The sequence below is a fragment of the Lactuca saligna genome, chromosome 5 (genome assembly GCF_052625555.1).
Source record: "Lactuca saligna cultivar CGN05327 chromosome 5, ASM5262555v1, whole genome shotgun sequence".
Classification (NCBI taxonomy): Eukaryota; Viridiplantae; Streptophyta; class Magnoliopsida; order Asterales; family Asteraceae; genus Lactuca; species Lactuca saligna.
In genome coordinates this window covers 248,559,296-248,579,977 of record NC_136421.1, presented here as the reverse complement: position 1 = coordinate 248,579,977, position 20,682 = coordinate 248,559,296, and the positions used below count along the sequence as shown (strand labels likewise).

Sequence of the window (20,682 nt, the reverse complement as noted above, 5' to 3'; positions counted from 1 at the left end):
TCCGAAGGTACTTAAGGATGTTCTTCACCGCAATCCAATGTGCTTTGCCAGGGTTCCCTTGGTATCTGCTAACCATGCTCAAAGCGAAGGCTACATCAGGGCGAGTACAAGTCATAGCGTACATGATTGAGCCAACTGCGGAAGCGTATGGTACTCGGCTCATTTCTGCTATCTCAACTTCGGTACTCGGACTTTGAGTCTTACTCAACTTGGCATTTCCTTGTATCAGTAATTCTCCCTTCTTTGAGTTTTCCATACTAAAACGTTTTAGTACCTTCTCTAAGTAAGTATTCTGACTAAGTCCAATTAGTCTCTTACTTCTTTCTCTTACTATCCTTATTCCCAAAATGTAAGAAGCCTCTCCGAGGTTCTTCATAGCGAAACACTTCCCGAGCCAGGACTTAACCTCCTGCAGAGTCGGGATGTCGTTCCCTATGAGTAATATGTCATCGACATATAGAACGAGAAAGCTTACTATACTCCCACTGGCTTTGACATATACACAAGATTCGTCTTCGCTTCGTACAAATCCAAACTCTTTGACTTTCTCATCGAAGCAAAGATTCCATCTGCGAGACGCTTGCTTAAGTTCATAAATGGACTTCTCAAGCTTACACACTCTATTCGGATGCTTCGGATCCACAAACCCCTCTGGTTGAGCCATGTAAACATCCTCAGCCAACTTTCCGTTAAGGAAAGCGGTCTTGACATCCATTTGCCAAATCTCATAATCATGAGATGCGGCAATTGCTAGCATCACTCTAATAGATTTAATCTTCGCAACTGGTGAGAAGGTCTCATCATAGTCAACTCCGGGAGTTTGAGTAAAGCCCTTCGCGACCAATCGCGCCTTATATGTGTGTACGTTTCCATCCACGTCGGTCTTCTTTTTGAAGATCCATTTGCACCCAACGGTCTTACGTTCGGGCACATAATCAACCAAATTCCAAACTTGGTTATCGTACATGGATTGGATCTCGCTATCCATTGCCTCTTTCCATTTCGCAGACTCCGGGCCTGCCATGGCTTCCTTATAGCTATTAGATTCATCAAGATTTACTAGTGTACCATCACTAATATACGTGTCCCCTTCGGTAGTAATATGAAAACCATAAAACTGGGGTTGAACTCTAACTCTATCGGAACGTCTGAGAGGTAAGGATTCGTCAATCGGTTCAACCGGAGTTTCCTCCTCGGGTTGAATGCCAGCGGTAGAGGTTCCTTCATCTATCGACTCTTGAATTTCTTCAAGTTCGATTTGCCTCCCACTGTCTCCTTGGCTTATGAGTTCTCACTCTCGGAAAACTCCTCTCCTCGCAACAAAGACAACATTGTCTTTCGGTCTATAGAAGAGATATCCAAAGGATGTTTGCGGGTAGCCGATGAAAATACATCGCTCACTTCGAGGTTCAAGCTTGTCGTGAGTATCTCGTCTTACGAAAGCCTCGCAACCCCAAACCTTGATATGTGCCAACGAGGGAGCTTTCCCTGTCCACATCTCGTGAGGTGTTTTGGCAACCTTCTTAGTAAGGACTCGGTTAAGGATATGGGCGGCAGTCTCTAAAGCATACCCCCAAAAGAAGATAGGTAGTGAAGCACGACTCATCATAGAGCGAACCATATCCAATAAGGTTCGATTATGCCTTTTTGCCACACCATTGAACTGCGGTGTCCTAGGAGGCGTCAATTGCGAAACTATTCCACACTCCTTGAGATAATCGTGGAATTCAAGACTTAGGTACTCTCCTCCTCGATCGGATCGAAGCATCTTGATTTTCCTGCCCAATTGATTCTCCACTTCATTCTTGAACTCTTTGAACTTTTCAAAGGTGTCTGACTTTTGCTTGATTAAGTAGATATACCCATATCTACTATAGTCATCGGTAAAAGTCACATAGAAGCGATTCCCATCCTTCGTGGTTGATCTAAAGGGTCCACATACATCGGTATGTATTAGGTCCAATAGCCCCTCACCCCTTTCACAAGTACTCGTGAAGGGTGACTTAGTCATCTTTCCAAGTAAACAAGACTCGCATGTGTCATCTTCCCTAAGGTCGAATGACTCCAACACTCCATCCTTTTGGAGTTGCGCTATGCGTTTCTTGTTGACATGTCCAAGACGACAATGCCACAAGGATGCTTTATCCATACTAGTGGAAGAATCAATATTCAAAACATCATTTCCTAAGTTATCAACAATCATAACAGTTTCATATATTCCATTACATGGTATAGCTTCAAAGTAAAAGACACCATTTAGATAAGCCAAAATAGAACCATTCTCATTATTAAAAGAAAATCTAAATCCTTGTCTATATAAACCATGAAATGAAATGATGTTTCTAGCCATTTCTGGCGAATAGCAACAATTGTTCAAATCTAAAACCAAACTATTCCTAAGCACTAAAGAATACACTCCAATCTTGGTCACAGGTGACGATCTTCTGTTCCCCATGATTAGATTGATCCTTCCTTGCTCTACATCCCTACTTCTTCTTAGTCCCTGCACATTAGAACAAATGTGATAACCACAACCGGTATCAAGAACCCAAGAAATAGCATGATTAGAATCGTTAGATTTGATTGTGTATATACCTGCGAAAGATGGCTTGATCTTTCCTTCTTTGATCGCTTGCAGGTAATCCGGACAGCTTCTCTTCCAATGTCCTATCTTGTGGCAGTGGTGGCACTCTGCCTCCTTTGGGTTGGAGCAGGGCTTAGCGGGATTAACTTTGGTCCCACTAGAAGAGGCACCATCTCGGGCTTTCACCTTGCGATAGTTATTCGATGAAGCTTTCCTCTTCTTTCCCTTCCCTTGACCAATAGCCAAGACAGGAGCAGCGGACGAATTGGGAGTAGGTGCAACAGACTTGTCCTTGAAGTTGCTCTCAGCGACCCTCAAGAGACCTTGGAGTTTTCTTAGGGTGACCTCTTCTTTGTTCATGTGGTAAGTCATCCTAAATTGGTTGTACATCGGAGGCAAAGAGTGAAGCACCATATCGATCGCCAAGTCTTCACCGAAGTCAACATTTAACTTGCGAAGGCGGTCGACATACATTTGCATCTTTTGCAGGTGCACGGTAAGAGATTCTCCATGACCCATCTTAGCGGAGATCATGTTAGTGAAAATCTCGCAACGCTCTTGTCTCGCATTTTGGTGGTATCTCTCCAACAAGTCTTGATGCATCTCGTATGGATACATGTCCTCGTAGGACTTTTGGAATTCGGAGTTCATGGTGGCGATCATGATGCAATGTACCTTCGTTGCATCTCGCTCATGAGTTTCAAAGGCGGTGATTTCTTCGGGAGTAGCAACTTCAGGGTTGATTTTCTCGAGCTTCTCATCGAGGACATACTCTTTATCCTCATAGCGAGCAATGGTGCGAATGTATCTTATCCATTCGCTAAAGTTCGTTCCATCGAAGGTGACCTTTTGGCAAAGGCTCATCAACGTGAAAGAACTAGCAGCAGCTTTGTTTGCGTTCGACATCTATAGAAAGGACAAAGATAGATTAGAATAAGAATCCTTAATTATCACCCAATAAGAAAATTAGGGCTAGGATCCAACAATAACATTTACATACTAGAAAAAGGATGCCGTAATCTAACATGCAAATAAATTGAAGGTAAGTGAATGACGATTCACTAATTCTCCATCACAAAACTTAAACTATTAGTCCTAAGTGTTTTTGAGAATTCCTAGGTTCGGATGAGATTCATTGAAACTATTCAATGGCATGTTTAAATCTCGATATGCCCCTCTCATTTGTGACTGGGATGCCGAGGATCACAAAGCGGGTGTGAATTACCATGCAAATTCACATGGTGCCTTCATTGTAACGATCACCTATTTGATGTGCCGGTAAACCACACACGCTCCATCGAACTATGATAAACAATGAATCACCCTTTGCCACCTTCGCTTAGAACCAATTAGTGTGCCGGTAAACCACACACGCTCCACTAACATCTTAGCAAGGTGCAAAGTGTAATTTCATGGGATTGCATCAATTCACTTTTCCTAAAGTAACTAAGATTGGGAAATTTTTAAAACGTGTAGTTACTTTGTATTTCTTATTATACTTTTAATGAGAAGATGAGGTTGCCCTATCCTACCCGTTCGGCTAACGACCCTCCACCAATCAAGCAAGCGGTGGGTGTGAGTGTACACCCATTCAGCGCCATTTTATAGGCCGCAACCTTATACCCACCTTATAGATCGGCTTCGTGAATGAGGCCTACTAACGGTAAGACTAGCATTTAGTTATACATATATATATATATATATATATATATATATATATATATATATATATATATATATATATATATATATATATATTATTCTAGTAATATCATATTAGTATAGGGTTGTATTTTAAAACTTTTTTCAAAATCTAGGGTTTGAAATTTAAGTTGTCTAAATTAAAACTTTTAATCACAAATATAAATTTCAAAAACTTTAGGGTAGGTTTTAAACATTTAAAACATGAAGGATCAAATAACAAATAATTCCAATTAACAATTAATATCCTAATTATCTTTATTTGATTTATCCAAGATTTCTTTTAAGATAATTATCAAAATAATTAATCATTTATCACATAAGGAAATTAAATATTTTATTAGATGATAAATATCTTTAATTATATCAAGATAATAGTCATATATATCAAAAAATTGAATTAGGGTTGATCTAATATGATTAAGGTAAGTTTCCATAAGATAAACATGAAAAAATCCCGGTTTTGCCTAATCCAGACGCTCGGACTCGCCGAGTACAGGCCTACTCGCCGAGTCCACTTTGGAACTCACCGAGTACATGACTCATAAACCCAAAATCGAATTTTGCAGGTTTGTTTCAGTTAATCAAGCAACAATTTAAAGAAAACCAAGCTAGGCTCTGATACCACTGATGAGTTTTATCCATAAGAACTTTCCTATGTGCGCATGCAAAACCCTAATGCTTGGATCTAGGCTTTCTAATTAAACATGCTTTGAATCCAAGACTTCTAATGGCTAATTAGGTTAAATAACAACATTGAAACAAATCTAGAATCATACCTTTGAGTTCCTTGTTGATCTTGTTGTCTTGGAGCTTCTAGAGTCACAAATGTCACTCCTCTAATGGCTTACAAACACCAATAGCAAGATGATTTAGGAGAGAGGAGAGGGGAGGAATTCGGCCAGAGTATCTCTACTTTAGATGGTGTGTCGAATTCCCTCACCCCTAGGGTCTATTTATACTTGTAGACTCCTTAAGGGTTACAACCTAAACCCTAATTGGATAATCTTCTCTTAAGGCTATCCAAATCCATTCCATAGATAAGCCTTTGGACGATTTTAGCTATCCTATATCTCATAGAATTCGTCCAAAGCATATTCCAATGGATTTATAGTCTAAAGTTTAACTATCAAACAATTGACAGTTTATACCCTCTTATTTAATTAATCTCTTTAAGTCACCAAATTAATTTCAATTAATCTATGACTTATATTAATCAAATAACCATATATTATTCCTTATAATATTTACTCTCTTTTAACAAATCATCCATCAAGTTGCTATGGTGAAGGCAACCCAAAAGGACCATGCACAACCGGATCAAATACTTGCCTATTATAGTTGCAGCCTTAGACACTATTCCAACAGTCTTCTCTTTCCTCCATTAGAATTTAGTTTATGATGGATGGATCTTATTGTAGGGGTGGCGTTTCGGAAATCTCTTGGCGAGGTTCGGGGATAGAATCAGGTTCTACTTGGGTTTCGGTGTCACTAGAGGAAGCAATTTCAACCTCCGGATCTACGTTGGGGTTAGAAGCTTGACCACATTCTATTCTCATTTTGTTTGTCAAACACATGGCTTCTTTTTTAATTTTAGGATTGTAGATCAAAGTATCTGTACGTTGAGATCTGGGTATAGAAAAACAAATTGATTAAAAATAAACCAATCATCGGCAACGGCGCCAAAAATACGTATTTTTATATTTTTAGAAATGTTAATATGTATATATACTTCAAAAAATATATTTATACTTTTAAAAAAATATAGAAATATGCATTTACACTTCTAAAAATATATTACACTTATATAAACATAAAAATAAATATTTGTACTTCTAAAACACATACTAATATTTCTAAAAAAGTGTATTTGAACTTTTATATATATATATATATATATATATATATATATATATATATATATATATATATATATATATATATATATATATATATATATATATATATATATATATAGTTATGAAAACATATTAATTTGTTTTTTTTTTTTTCGGTTTGAACGGTATAACATTTAAAAGAGGATGTAAATATAATGTTTAATTAAACATTTTTTTTCATATATAAATACGATTTTTCTGTATTAATACATATAATATGAAGAAAAAAAAAAACTTAGAGTAATAGCGTAAGAAAATTGTAAACAAAAGAGAAAGAACGTAAAAAAAACTATAAACATAAGTGTTTATTATTATTATTATTATTATTATTACTATTATTATTATTTTACGAACCTAATATCATTGTAATCCGGAAAAAACTTGTAATCAACGATAAAAGGGTAAAACCGTACACTTTTCGTATTCATCACCAACATTTATGTGTTTTTATTAAACATCTAGTTGGCTTCATAACTTACGGAGGCACGAACCTTATGCATACTTGCATAGATTTTTTTTTTCGATATGTTATGGAAAGAGGTTTATAGGATTTTTTTAATGAACATCTTCAGTCTTTCAATATAGTTTTATGTATTAAATTTTAATATGGAGATTTACATGTAGTTATTAAAATATCTGTATACACGTTTTGTGGTGTAAAATTAAACTCATAAAACTCCATAAAAATATATACAAAGCATTAATATAAGCTTTAATAGAGGATGCAAGAAAGATGGTAAAGAGATTTAATTGTATTTTTGTTAGAATTATATAGTCTTTTAATGGTTCTATACCTAATATTAGATAGGTAACTACATATTCTCCAAGCCTATATATATATATATATATATTTAGGGAAAGATCAAACGAGAACATCTAAAAGGTTGAGAGCGCGAGAATAAGTAGATTCATTTCTGATTCCATGTATTCATTTGTAGAGAAATGATAAATTTTTACGCATAATCAACATGAATATGCTTTTTCTCTTCAGTTGAAATTAAATGCGTAAAAATTTATCATTTCTCCACAAATGAATACATGGAATTGCAAATGAATATACTTTGTTCTCGTGTTCTCAACCTTTTTGTGTTCTCATTTGATCCTACTCCTATATATATATATATATATATATATATATATATATATATATATATATATATATATATATATATATATATATATATATATATATATATATATATAGGGCTAGGTAATATTATCGATGGACAACTATTGTGAAGACGTGTCGACAATGTTATTCTATGAGAATTATTAAAATAATAAGTTGTTTAGCAATGTTAATACGTTCAACCTCACATAACTATTGTTATTTTCATGCATTCTCACTAATTCTTATTCATTTTTGTTCCCACGCATCGTTTTTCACTTATTTTCATTTTTACAGAATGCGATCCAATTAAAATTCTGACAACATTATGACAAAATGAGAATAATAAAAAAAATCTATAATAACCTTATAAACGATTTAATTAGTGACAATGGTTGATAATGACAATAGTTATGTAATATTGAACGTATTCACATTATCAAACAACATATTTTATTTGTCGTTCTCACAGTACTACTGTCAACACGTCCACACAATAAAAGTCAATCCATATTTGAACCTAGCTCTCTCTAATATATATATATATATATATATATATATATATATATATATATATATATATATATATATATATATATATATAAAGTGAATATGTGGTTGTTATGTACCTATGTTTAGGTATAGAACCTTGTAAACGACGTAGTTTTAAACTAAATAAATCGAATTTTGTTTTCTCTTAATTTTGTTTTAATATAAAGCCATTGAATTGATTTAAATTATGGAATGAAAAAGATCAATTATATATCTTTTTATTGCAAAGAATTCTTGAAGTTTATAGGGAAAGTAAAAAACCATTATTTTTTAACGAATATAATTCAAACGTTTTGTCGTTCAATTGAAAATCTATATTCAATGATTTTGTAAAAAGCTTAATTGAGTTATTGCATGTTATTCTTTTATCTTTTATTTTATTAGTTTTCGGTTAAAATTTAATATGGTTTATTAAATGGTCATGACTTTTAATGCTTTAAGTACTTTTAGTGCTTTAAGTTTTTAGACACAATAAAGAAAAAGAACATAAATTCAATCGGTTTAGTAAGTCACGTGAGTAAGGAATAATACTAAACGTGATATCATGATTAGTTTGGATATATATGGATCACATTTTTTGCAAAATTTAGGCGTCTGACTCAGAAAGTATGGTCATCTGGTCGAGAAAGAAAGCAAGGTTGTCCAATAGTATCCCTTCCTTGGAGCCCTTGGATAAAAATTCGCATGTATAGGGACATTACAAGAATCGTACTCAGGTTTCCTCTATAGAAACAATGGTGTTTACCAGCAAGCTAGGGGGCTTTTTATGTTTCAATCTCTAAAATAATATATTTAATGTCTATTATGCCGGAAGTTTATATACGTTGTTGTTGTTGTTGTTGTTGTTATTATTATTATTATTATTATTATTATTAATCACTATTTAGAGATTCAGGGTAAAATAGTTATTTTCAATCAGTAATCACATTCAATCAGATGTACAATCAAATAACATGTTTTCTTACTCAGTTAAAGTTTATTAATCAGACAAATTTTTTTACAATCAATACTTTTTAAATCATAAACTATCAAACGGGATCTAATGTAAACCATAAAAAACACTCGTAATTTCGTATAGTTTATCCAAAAAAAAGGTAACAAAACATAAATAAACATGACATTGATTAATAAAATAAATAATTGTAATCAAGATTCGTATTATTTTTTAGGTTAAATAAAAATTTAATTAGAGAAATCAAATATTTTTCATTTAATTATTATATTTTATTTATTTATCTTTAGATGGAAGCGTGCGGGTGGTTTTACTTGCCAAACTCACAGCTAAACATGGTCAATGTGGTCAATGTTTTAAATAGTCAAAGTGGTGTATAAACTTCTGGAAACAAACTTTCCCAAAGAAGAAACTCACTGACGTGGCACCTCAGAGAAGCGACACATGTGTTCCTAAATGACATGGATTGCATGACGTCAATGTATCAGTGCAAAATATAGACCGCCTTATCTATAAAACGCCATGTGTGCACCCAACACATGTGTTCCTAAAAGGAAAATTCAAATCCGTGTGTGAGCTGTGTCCTAGGCAGCCACGTTGACATACGATTAGTATAAATAGTTTGACCTTACTCACTTTTCTCAAATAATCACAAGCAGAAAAGCAGCGGTTGATGGAGAGATTGACAAATAAACTTAACCACAAAGCAACTACCAGTGTTCAACAGCAATCGTCAATGATGCAGCCGCCGTCACTGCCGCCATGGAGGCGGCTCACCGAAGATGAAGAAACTTCAATCATGGTCGCTGCACTCAAGAATGTGATAACCGGAAATACTGCGACGGTTAACCAACGGCAGGAATATGATCACCGGCAGTTCTCTCCGTCCAGTTATTCTCCGGCCACACCTGTCGCCGTTAGTGAGCCAGTGGATCCTGTTCCTCAAACGTGTCCGGTTTGTCGGATTAGCGGGTGCTTGGGATGTAATTTCTTTACGGCTGATATGAAACAGAACGACGGAGGCAGTGGTGGTGCTGGTGGTCCGATTAAGAAAACGAAGAAGAATTACAGAGGAGTGAGACAGAGGCCGTGGGGAAAATGGGCATCGGAGATTCGGGACCCACGTAAAGCAGCTCGGGTATGGTTAGGTACTTTTGAGACTGCTGAAGCAGCTGCTCGGGCTTATGACAGAGCAGCGATAGAATTCAGGGGAGCCAGAGCGAAGCTCAATTTTCCGGTGACTGATTACACGACAAAACCGTTGTCGCAACTGGAAAACCAGCAGACAGCTGCATCGTCATCAAGAAAAAAACAAGAAACCGAGAAGAAACACGTCGTAGAAAAGAAAACAAATGCTTTGGAGAAAGAGAGTGAAGATTGGATGATGACGATGATACAAGACGTCGATGTCGATGGCGGTTTCCCCGACTTAACAAATCTTGAATCAATCTAATCACGCGGTGATAAGATTGCCACGTTCGCAAAAAATAATGATCGATATAACGAATTTGTATAAACTATAATATAAACATTCTTTTCCCAGTAGTATAGTAGTGTAAAGACTAAAATGTAACAACTGATTTATTAATTTATTTATATTTAAATGGCATCAAATATTATTGTTTATTATGACAACATATTTATAATAACAACAGTGGCAGATTTTTGATACGGGACATAAACATTTTCAAAATATAATTTATGTAGTTATCATATTTTGAACATTAAAAAACATGTTTTGAACATTAAACAACGTGGTACAATCAATACAATTACATATAATATATAATATGTTTACAAAGAATTTTATTTATATGTATCAAACAATTGTTTTGGAGATACTCTAGTACCTTCAACTAGAGCTGTTAAATCGGGCGGTCGTGCCGTGTTTTTATCTGACACGACACGATACGATAAGGTTTTGTATAACACGAACACGACACGATACGATGTCGTGTTTTTTTTTCTTTAACACGAAAACAAATTAATTAAAACACGACAACACGCCACGACACGACAAAGATAGTATTATATAACTATTAGTGTATTTCATTCTTACTTAAACGTATATAATACGACAAAAACGACAAACACGAAAAACCCGACAACCACATGCTTAATCGTGTCAATTTCGTATCGATTTATGAACACGAACACGACACGAACACGAATTCGAATTTTGATTTCGTTCCAATTTCGTTTCGTGTATTTTTGTCGTGTCGTGTCATAAATTGACAACCCTACCTCCAAGCTCCATGTAACTTTGCCACTATCTAATAATAATTTATTAGGATGTATTTTTTACTTGTTTAGCTATATAAGTTCGTATTAAGCTGCACTAATTAACTACGCCACTATCTAATAATAATTTATTAGGATGTATTTTTTACTTGTTCAGCTATATAAGTTCGTATTAAGCTGCACTAATTAATTTTAAAATATGTAGACATGACAGACACGCATAGCTCACACCGTCTCATATCTTGTCAAATTTGTTGTGTTGGAGCACATGCACATGCATGAATCTAGCAAGCTCCTCACCCTTTCCATCGATCGCTCAACAACCAATATTCATCGTACACAATTCTCATCGACTCCCACGTTTCAAAAATATTAAAAACCTAGCTAAATGGACGAGCTAGTCTCTTTACAAGAATCAATGCCAAAAAAAGTAATTAATGTAGTGTTTTATGATCTATATTAGGATGGTGTTTGTATGCAGATTTTTTTATCTTTTACAAAGATCATGTACAAACATTATTTTTTACATAGTTTTTGTTTTTTAGAATATCGCGGATTTAAAAACGTATTTACGTTCACTTTTTGACGTGGATATAGACTAAAGTCTTCAAATATCTTCATATATCATCTGGCCTAAAAAACTCACTTTTCATTTTAATCATTTTATATCAATGACATAATTATATTTACATTCATTTACATTATGTTGTGCACCTAAAATCAAATTACTCGTCATAAGTCGTCAACAACGATTAAAATGATTAAAATTTTATTCGGATGCCTCTTTTTTGTAATATTTCTTCATTTTAACTACAACGAAATACAATAAATATCAAATATATTCATTAATTCATATGATTTTACTTTCATTTTTTTATGTTACAATCAATGTTTTGAATAACGTTAGGCATAACATTGCGACAATGTCAAGCGTTAAGCTTTTTAGAATATATATATATATATATATATATATATATATATATATATATATATATATATATATATACAAGGTTCTAAAAGGCGTGAGGCGTGGCGTGACGGCAAGGCTAAGCCTCAAACTTAACGAGTTATGGCGAGTCATGACGTTTTTCAAGGCGTGATGTAAGGCGACAATTTTGTATTAATTTATAATTATATTACCGCATAAATATAAATTTATATCAAATATACATAGTTTTTAGAAGTGTTATATCAACACCTAATCACAGAAAGTTAATAAAAAACAGAATACGTGTATGCCCGATTAGAAAATATATAAAAAAGAGCAAAAAATCATGTCTCAAACGAAAAAACACGCGTCATAACACGTCATAACGCGCCATGGCACGTCATATCACGCCTAGCCACGTGTCACATCTAACAGCAATGTTATGAAGCTTTTTGTAACGACGACGCCGCGCCTCACGCCATGGCGCACCTTGGCGCCCGCCATAACGCGCCTTTTTGAACACTATATGTGTGTGTGTGTGTGTGTGTGTGTATATATATATATATATTCTGTTATTATTCATTTTTATATAGATATATGACTTAAAGCGGCATTTTGTTAAAATTTGGTAACAATTACAAACTTTGAAGTCATGATGCGTCGTGATGAACTTTTTAGACCCTTAGTTACAATGCACAGTTTAAAAATGACATAATTATCATTTTATCATTAAAATACAAAATAATTTTGATAGACACATTAATCATAACATAATGTCACAATGAAAAAATAAAATGTTATGAAAAATGAAAGTGTTCTACAATAATATATAAAATTCGGTCTAAATTTATTAACTATTTATAATAAATAAGTGTTAAGTTTAAAATAAGACTTTATTAAAGAAAATATTAACCAAAAATAAAATATGCAGTTTGTCATTTTGTTGATCTCTATGAATAAGTAACAAATGATATGTATAATCCCAATATGTTAAATAAAATAAAATTGAAAGTAATTTGAATTTGAATGAATCTTTCAGTGTTTTAAAACTACAATTATTTAAATTTAAGTATTGAAAAACTATTTTTGTCTAAAAAAATCAGTTTATTTTAACAGCTTGTAAACATTAAAAAAAACAAATAGTCTTCTTATTATAAACTGCAAACATTCGGTTCACATCTTTTACTGTAGAGGTTTGCAGATATGATCCACAAACTGCATACATTTTGACTTTAAAAGAACAAACATCACCTAGGTTTCCTGAGCATACTTTCTTTCTTAATTAATAATAATCCTCCTAATTTCTTTAAAATCTACACCATAAATGGAATTCAACTTAAAAAGCAAAACATATGGATGGGTTTGGAACAGTGCCCTTGTTTTGTATTTATTTTCTTGGTTCAACTTCTAGAGTTGCTTTGGAACATTGTCGCGAACCACGAAGACGGCAGTGGGTGGTGCAGTTCTTGTAGAGGATAGATGTGTTAGATGTTGGTATGGAGATGGTTTATTAGGGTTTAGGAAATAGGCTTGATTTGTGGGGTTTTCAGATGATAGCATTTCAGGGTTTTGACAGAAATTGAAAAATTCGATGGCGTTTGTCGAACAAATGAAGAATATAAAGTAAGCAGCTAGATCTGGTGATGCCATTTAGGACAAGCCGACCGAATGAAGCTTCATCTTTAAACGGAAGCAACCGTGGAAGTGGTTTTGTTTTCCAATGATGTTGGAAGGACGTTGTTCTTTATCCAAGATAGAAAGAGGATGAGAGTGGGAGAGGGATAAACAGGAAGAATGGAAGGGGGTGGGATACTGAGAGAGGAGTGAGGGTGGTGTGGGGTAGGGGTGGCAAATCGGATCATCGTGTTGTGTTTTTGTCTGACACGACACGACACGACAATGTTTTATGTAACACGAACACAATACGACACAATGTCGTGTTTTTTTTAACTAACACGAAAACGAACTTATTAAAAAACGAAAAACACGACACGACACGACAAAAAGAACATAATAAAAAAATTAGTTTATTTAATTAATATTTAATCATACATAACACAAAAAACATGACAAACACGACAAATAAATGCTAAATTGTGTTAATTTTTTGTTGAATTTTAAACACGAACACGACATCATGTTTTTTACACTTAACACGAACACGCATTCGAATTTCAGTTTTGTCTCAATTTCGTTTCGTATCGTGTATTTTTATCGTGTTGTGTCAACAATTGTCACCCCTGGTGTGGGGTAGTATGCCCATTTTATTTTAATTTAATATATCCTTATTTATAACTTAGGGACCATCCAAATAAAAAATTGAAACCATTATCTTCATAAAAAAAAAATGAACTAGACTTGTGAAAAGCACAATGACCATTAATGTAATTTTGTCAAAAGTTAAAGACAAAATTACATAAATGATCCCTGTAATATAGAAAAATACTTATAAGGCCGTATTGCATGCATCTCCAATTTACCTGAGTAGCAACATGCCAAATCAGCCAAATACCATTGCACTACATACTTTTGTTGAGAAATGGTGTTTGCCAGAAGAAAGAGAGATAAATAAAGAGAGAGACGGAAAGATAGAGAAAGAGAGGGATAGGAAGAGAAATATGGTGAGGAGGCGTAGGTGGAGCCACTAGAACTCACACCACCACCATACAAAGGTGGTGTTTCACCCCAAATTCATGTGTGGCTTACATTCCATGTTAACATACATGTAAGAAACTCATATCACTCCATATAGCCTAAAGAATATGAAAAAGGCTAAAAAAATATATATTTACCTACACTTAATGGATCTATAGTTAGATTTGACGGCAAAAGAAATAGATGCTATAATTAACACATACCACACAACCTCTCATCAATAATATATTTGTCAGTTAAAATTTTCTATTTTTTTTATATTTTTATAATTGGACAAAAATAAAAAGGATGTGGAGGTCATTTTAAATTCTTAACATCAAAATCATAACTTGAGAATACAAAATAAGATTTTATCATTTTATTGCATTAAAACACTCTTACAAACTCAAACATAAATCTTCCCACTATCATCACCAAAAACCATCATTGTCACCCATTGTCGGGTCCGTCGTAGATCGCATCGTTACCATAGACTACCGGTGTTTCCAACATCGTCCCTGTCATAGACCTCCTACATCTGTTTCTGTTCATTTTTTCGTTAAACACAACCAAATCTACATCAGATCTGATGGATTTGATGCATTTCATATCTAAATCTAGAGTGTCTTGATCACTTTACGGTGGCCAACGGTGGTTCCACCACCACATCGGATCTATTCCACCTCATATTCTCATTGACGAAACATGATCCACGAGCTCCAACAACGACGAGATCTACGATTTTTGCCATATCTCTTCCACTTCTTCTCCTCTGGCGACTTCTTCCGTCGTCTCTCCATCAAATATTAGAGATCGAGATCCCTAAGTGTTTTATGATAATTTTCCATTTAAACTACCTCAATCACAACGGAATGCAAATTAGATCTAAGTATGCAATGCTTTTCCATTGACGTTTTCCGACGAGGTGTTCCGACGACTATTTTAGCTTCCCGGTGAGTTCAACACAACTATGTGTTCTGTTTGGTCGCGAGATCAGGCAGAGACCTAGTCCGATGAGTGTTTCCTTTGGTTTTCAAATATTATTGTTAAGTTGGATATGGATGTTATTATTCTCCATAATTTTTTGAAGATGCTCTAAAGTTGAAGGTATATGTGTGCAAGGCTGAGTAGACAAGAGTTTTAAAGTCTTTCAATTTTTTATATTATTTTTTCCTGCCTTGGAACCTAGGCATGACAAGCACTAAGGTCGGACGGAGTGGGAGCGGGGAAGCCTTGCGGGAACCTTCCCGTTCTGCGGAACATCGTACCGTCGGTGTGGGAAACGTAGAGTGGAGCCTCTCCCGCTCTCTTTCTCTTGCTGCGATTGGTTGAAATTTTTCTTTTTTCTTTTTTTTTTTTTTTTTTTTGAAATTGAACCGTTATTCAACGGTTAAAAAAAGGCTGCAACGGCTAACTCTTTTGTTTTTTTTAACCTTTTTCCACACCTATAAATACATACATATTTAACATCAAACAATATTCACACTACCCTCTTTTCTCTCTATTTTCTTCTAAAAAAAATGAATCTCGACAATAAAACCCCAACTTCCGATCGAAGGAAAAAAAGCCATGGTTCGAGTATAAACATCCCTTCTCGAAACATTTTTGCTATCGTTTCATCCCCGCAAGGAGTTTACCGCCCCCAACTCGATGCCCCCATTCAATCCTCACTACAATTCCAATACCAAACTATTGGACAATATTACCCGATGCAAGTTCCAAATGTTCCGCCACAAATGTTGTCAAACTTTGTTGTGTTTCCGGATCAACAATCGCCAAATCAACATCAACCCCAAACTCAAACCCAAACCCAACAACACCACCAACTTGTCGATGAGTCGGATGATGCGAAAGAAGAAGACATGGTTCCCGAAACTCAACCAACACCACCCCCACAAAGACTTAAAGGGGAAAAAAACAAGCGCGTAAGGGTGTCACACAACCGGTAAGACAAAAGCCGACAACATGGCTTCCACATGAAGAGCTAGTTTTGGTCAAAGTTTGGGTTGACATTTCTGAAGATTCGATTCACGAAAACGCACAACCGGGAGACCATTTTTGGTTTTGCATTTTAGAACGATTTCGAGAGGAGCTAGAAAAAAGTGACGACTACCGTACGAAACATCAACTTAATTCGAAGTTTCGAGAAATAGCAAAGGATGTTTCAAAAATAAACGGGTTGTACAATAACCTAAAAACCCAACGAAAAAACAGCCAAATTGGAAATTATTGGTCTGAAGTCCTAGGTGGAAAAAATACGAGCAAGATTTTATTTTTGGAGTCCACCAATCAAAGCGAACGAAAACGGACTCTAATGGTTACACAACCTTCTCCAATGCTTGGGTCGGTCTAGATTTAATCAGGACGACGAACTCGAGCTAGAAGAAATTGTTCGCCTAATGGGTAGGGACAAAGCGAAGAGAAATGGAAAATGTACTTCTTCGAGTGCATTTGATTTCAGCGTGGACATTGACGAAATGCGGAAGATAACATCATTGTTTGATGGATATAATCTAAATTTCTCCGAACATTTGACTTTCAACAAGGAAAAAGAAGAAACAAAGAAAAATAAGTGGGCGGAGAGACAAGAAATGGAGGACATGAAGTTTTTGATGGAAAACGTCGATCATCTCTCGGGATCGGCTTTCGAGCTCGTGATGAAGAAGAGGGAAAAAATTCTGAAAAAATATTTTTCGTAGGTCGTTATTGGTTTGTTTGATTTTTAGTTTGTGTGTGTGTGTGTTTTTTTTTTTTAATTTTCTAGTTTTTTAAATTTTAGGTTTAATGTAAGTTTTATTTTAATTAATAAAATGCTTTTTATTTTTGATTAAATTTTATGTTTAGTATTAATTTAAAAATTATAATTCATAGCAAAAAAATTAATTTTATTTAAAAAAAAAATAAGGGAAGGGCTCCTCACACATTTTTTGGGTTTTAGGTGAGGGAAAGAAAAGTAAGAAAAATAAGGGTATGACCCACAAAAAGTTAAGGAAGCTTCTCTTACACTCTTTCCGGTCTAATAATGAGATATGATTATGCTCTTTTTCATTGTTTAAATTTAATTACTCTAACATTTTCTTTTCTAAGTTAGACATATATAACTAGAAATAGTTATAGTTATTACTTATTAGTAAATATGCAACTTTAATCTAACGTTTTATGAATATATAAATATATGGTAAATGAATTTTTAATATAATATTAATTATATTAAAAATAAGGGTATGACCCACAAAAAGTTAAGGAAGCTTCTCTTACACTTTTTCCGGTCTAATAATGAGATATGATTATGCTCTTTTTCATTGTTTAAATTTAATTACTCTAACATTTTCTTTTCTAAGTTAGACATATATAACTAGAAATAGTTATAGTTATTACTTATTAGTAAATATGCAACTTTAATCTAACGTTTTATGAATATATAAATATATGGTAAATGAATTTTTAATATAATATTAATTATGTGGAATTTAAAGATTATATATTATCTAGTTTTAAAATTTGGCACACAAATGTTTGATTAAATGTCACAACGAATTGTATTAAATTGTGAATATAGTTTTGAATTGGTATTTTGAATTATATAAATGAGAGATTGAACTGCATTATTAAACTGTGAATGAAAATATTAAAATATACGATATTATACTTGTAAATGAGTTGTGAATGTATCGTATTAAACTATGAATTTTGTGTATTAATTAGTTGTGAGTTTTGTTCACGAGTTAATATATTAAATTCACAATTTAATGTATAGAAATATCTCCATATACGAATGTAAAATGTAAGTTTAATTTGAGAATATAGTTATGAATATATAATATTTGTAGATTAAATTATGAATTTATTGTATTAAACTGTGAATTTTGTGTATTAAACTGTGAATTATATGGCTTTGAATTTATACTTTTTTGTATTAAAGTGTGTATTTATTGTAATAAACTGTGAATTTTATGTATCAAGATGTGATTTTTGTATTTTATACTGTGAATTAACTGAATTGAGTTGTGAATATTTTGTTTAAATTGTGAATTAATTATACTAAGTTATAAATGTTGTGTATTAAGCTATGATTTTTGTGTTTAAAAATATGAATTGATTGTATTAAGCTGTAAATTTTTTGTTTAAACTGTGAATCGATAGTATTAAGCTGTGCATTTTTAATGAAGTTTGTGTTAAAGTATGGAGGATTTATGTATGAATATTTCTATTGATTTTCTTGTGGATATATTTATTTGTTGTGTTGTATAAATATGTAAAAATGTATTATTTTTAATAATTAATTTGCACTAAACTCTTAATAAGTGAATTAATTGGTTTATTAAATTGTAAATATAGTTTTAAGTTGTCAATCTAGATTTTATATACATATTTGATTTGAAAGGAAAGATGATCGTGATGGTAGCATAGGTGCATGGTTGGTTGTAACATGTGTAGTTGGTCGTGGTGATAGTAGGAGAATTTGAGTTTAACTTATTTAAATATGTGAATTATTGCATAATAGATTATAATTTTTGATGTTGTGAATTTTATGTATTAAACTAAAAATTGACTATATTAAGTTGTATATTTTATATAAATTTTATGTTAAAATACGAACGGAGTTATGCATGAAAATATTAAACTGTGTATTAGTGAATTATTGTGAATATTAAACTGTAAATATTTCTTATATACGATATATATTTTTTAAATCTACAATTTAGAAAAAAGAAAATTGGTTTTTTTAATATATAATTCTATTTTTTTTACTAAAATTTTGTATATTTTGGTTGAAAAAATAAAAAGTATTACCAAAAAAATGGGAGCTATAATGTTTGTTCTATTAAGCTGTAAATACAGCTAGAAAAATACTATGAAATTTAATGGTAGCCGGCGACGATCCGGCAGTGATGTAGTGGTTGTCCAACGACGGTGCAACCACAAGTGACAAGTAGTTTGTAAACTAGGGAATATAAAAGTTTGTTTAATACAATATAAATGTTAAGTTTATCCAAAAGATCCTTAATGAAAACATTTTAAAAAATGGTTCATAAAGTTCTTAATGTTTTTGGGTTCTCATTTAAACCTCTCTCTCTCTCTCTCTCTCTCTATATATATATATATATATATATATATATATATATATATATATATATATATATATATATATAAACTCAATTTATTGATCATAATGGCCTCATCTAATCTCTATTTTTTCTCTTTGTTTAGGATGAGTTGACTCGCCATACAACCTCGCTAAGGCTCGCGATGGACATAGAACACCGCCCCCTATAACTCGTTAGGAGACTCGCCAAGGAAAAGACGCTACGGAGGTAGCGAGAGGAGAGAGAAGCAGGAACTTGGCTGTGATTGGAGAAAGGCATTGACGTGATTTTCTTCAAGAGGTTGTTGAAGGTTTTGTTTTCTGTAAATACCTTACCTTAAACGTTATTTCAATTTAAACTAAGCTTGGAGCCATAGATTCACCATTTTCTAAGTCGCCCACCTCCGGTTTCAACATTGTTCGATTCAATTTGAGGCTTTAAACTGATGAACTTGTTTCTTCGGTAGTTGTTTGTCTCCGAATTGTTAATCTACTATATTGATTTGTATTTTTTTTTTTTTTGTGATTTTTGATCAGGATGTTTAAAGGCGAATATGATTGATTACTTATTCTGACACCTCTTGTATGAGAATGGTTTTTAAATGTTGTTCATTGAGCACATAAAGCAACCTTCTGATCTAAACTTTATACAAGTATGAATTGTTGGTTTTATAAAATTCAAGTTATACAAGTATGAATTGTTGGTTTTATAAAATTCAAGTTTTGACTGAAATGATGATTGGAACCTCACTACTATATAGAATGGCCATAGTGCAACCTTACCTTTTTATGATGCACATAGTATGGAAAATATGGAAATGACTCTTATTACCAAATTTACATTGGATTTTACATATGCATCTTTGATGTTCTATGATTAAATGGGTTTTAATGAGATAGAAATTGCTTAAAAGTATATTTGTCAATATGCCCACCAAGTGTTTGCTAAAATGACTAATTGACAAAATTATTCTTTTGATGCTTCTTGCAACACTTTT

The 20,682-nt window shown here is 33.2% G+C and overlaps 1 protein-coding gene and 1 non-coding gene across 2 annotated transcripts; both read left to right on the top strand.

Moving 5' to 3' along the window:
* Window positions 1-9,390: 9,390 nt before the first annotated feature.
* LOC145047310 (ethylene-responsive transcription factor ERF109-like) lies at window positions 9,391-10,409 on the top strand. The gene has a single exon (XM_078995565.1). The coding sequence runs from the start codon at window positions 9,469-9,471 to the stop codon at window positions 10,246-10,248; it is 780 nt and encodes a 259-aa protein (XP_078851691.1). The 5' UTR covers window positions 9,391-9,468; the 3' UTR covers window positions 10,249-10,409.
* Window positions 10,410-20,231: 9,822 nt separating this feature from the next.
* Window positions 20,232-20,324, top strand: LOC144999302 (small nucleolar RNA snoR1). The gene has a single exon (XR_013660814.1). It is a non-coding gene; the product is annotated as a small nucleolar RNA snoR1 (small nucleolar RNA).
* The last annotated feature ends 358 nt before the right edge of the window (window positions 20,325-20,682 follow it).